Raw genomic sequence first — 1379 nt, forward strand, 5'->3', positions numbered from 1 at the left:
TCGATCTTCCATCCTCAAATCCCGAAACGATGATGAAAGAATCGCTTGGAACAGGTCCGGAAGTTTCGAATCAAAGAAATGGCAAGGGCGATGGAACAACGAGCGCTGGGGCGTGGGCGATCCGATCGCGCAGCTCGCCGCCAAGCCAGTGGGAGTGGAGCTCACGGCATTTCCAGAGGCAGAGGTGGATTCGACGTGGGGAAACCTCACGCACGCTCTCTCGGGCCTCTTTTGCGCATCGATCAACTTCCTCGAATTGCCAACTACGTTCTTGGGGCCGTGGTTCTCGTCGAGGCCCGAGGCAAACCGGACAGGAGGAGGAGGAGCTTTCGACGCTCCTGGCATGAAGAGGGTGGTGAAAGGAAAGAAATGGAGCAAGAGCGAGCACTCCCGAGAGAAGCACTCTGTAGAATGCCACGGCTCACGCCATGGCTCACGCTTCTCCCATGTAGAGACAAGGCTGGGCTCACGACGCTCCTGGACAGGCAGACGATTTACAGTGGTATGTACCATTCCCAGAGGCTGCTTATCACTTCCGGTGACTTCGATCGGGACGAAGAAGGCACGACATTGGAGCAGGTTGTTTTCCGAAAGCTGCAAGACTGGACACTCTCCAGCATGTTTGGCTCAAAGCTGGTAGGCAAGTGCCCGCTTGCAACTACAAGTAGTGTCTATCTGGAGCTGGAGGAGAGCTTGGCGAAGCACTTGGCTGGAGATCTCAGCGAAGAAACAGGCATCAACTTCGCGGACAGTCGTGTTTTCAGTCTCAGCCCTGCTCCAAGTCGGGTGCTCGCGTCCTCTTCAGGCTCTCTTTTTCTGGCACACACAGCGAGCTCAGCCCCGGTGGATTGGTCTCCGGCTCGGGCTCAGTTCTACACAAGCTGGTACTTGGCTGGCAGCGGGAATGCAAGGGGATCCATCGTCATTTCGTTTCGGGCAAATGATGGTTCTTCCCGGGACTGTTACTCTCCAGGCATCGAGGCAGCCGAGGATGATACCGAGGTATGTTCGTTTGAATGGCCACACGCTACAGGTTTCGTTGGATTGCCGAAACGTGGAGTTTTGGGACTGATGAGATTCACACCAGCAGAAGATCGCAAAGCTCCTGCGGCTGTGGAGATTGCTCTGCGAGTTTCTATTGCAACCCAGGCCATAACTCTTGACGATCCATTTCGATTCACAACCCAAGAGGGGGCTTTGCCAAGGACGAAACGCCGAGCAGCACGAATGCGGGGGATAATCTCGTCTGGTGGGCGATCTAACAAAAACGCCATGGATTTCGCAAAGACCCCTGTCATATGGTTCAAGTACATGGTATGATTTTTTTATTACGGGAACCCGGTTGCCGAGATGATGGCTATCAGGTAAGTGTAGAGGTA

General features: G+C 54.4%; 1 protein-coding gene across 2 annotated transcripts; it reads left to right on the plus strand.

The window, feature by feature from the left end:
- Nucleotides 1-19: 19 nt before the first annotated feature.
- LOC112340462 (GPI transamidase component PIG-T-like) lies at nucleotides 20-1326 on the plus strand. 2 transcript variants are annotated; one of them, XM_024667705.1, is made up of 2 exons: nucleotides 20-1002; nucleotides 1091-1170. In XM_024667705.1, exons 1-2 carry the CDS (start codon nucleotides 79-81, stop codon nucleotides 1154-1156), a joined length of 990 nt encoding a protein of 329 aa, XP_024523473.1. In that variant the 5' UTR covers nucleotides 20-78; the 3' UTR covers nucleotides 1157-1170. The 2 variants fall into 2 exon arrangements, with proteins under 2 accessions (XP_024523473.1, XP_024523472.1); XM_024667704.1 differs by having other exon boundaries at nucleotides 20-1326.
- Nucleotides 1327-1379: the final 53 nt, after the last annotated feature.

Source organism: Selaginella moellendorffii, unplaced genomic scaffold, assembly GCF_000143415.4.
Source record: "Selaginella moellendorffii unplaced genomic scaffold, v1.0 SELMOscaffold_187, whole genome shotgun sequence".
Classification (NCBI taxonomy): domain Eukaryota; kingdom Viridiplantae; phylum Streptophyta; class Lycopodiopsida; order Selaginellales; family Selaginellaceae; genus Selaginella; species Selaginella moellendorffii.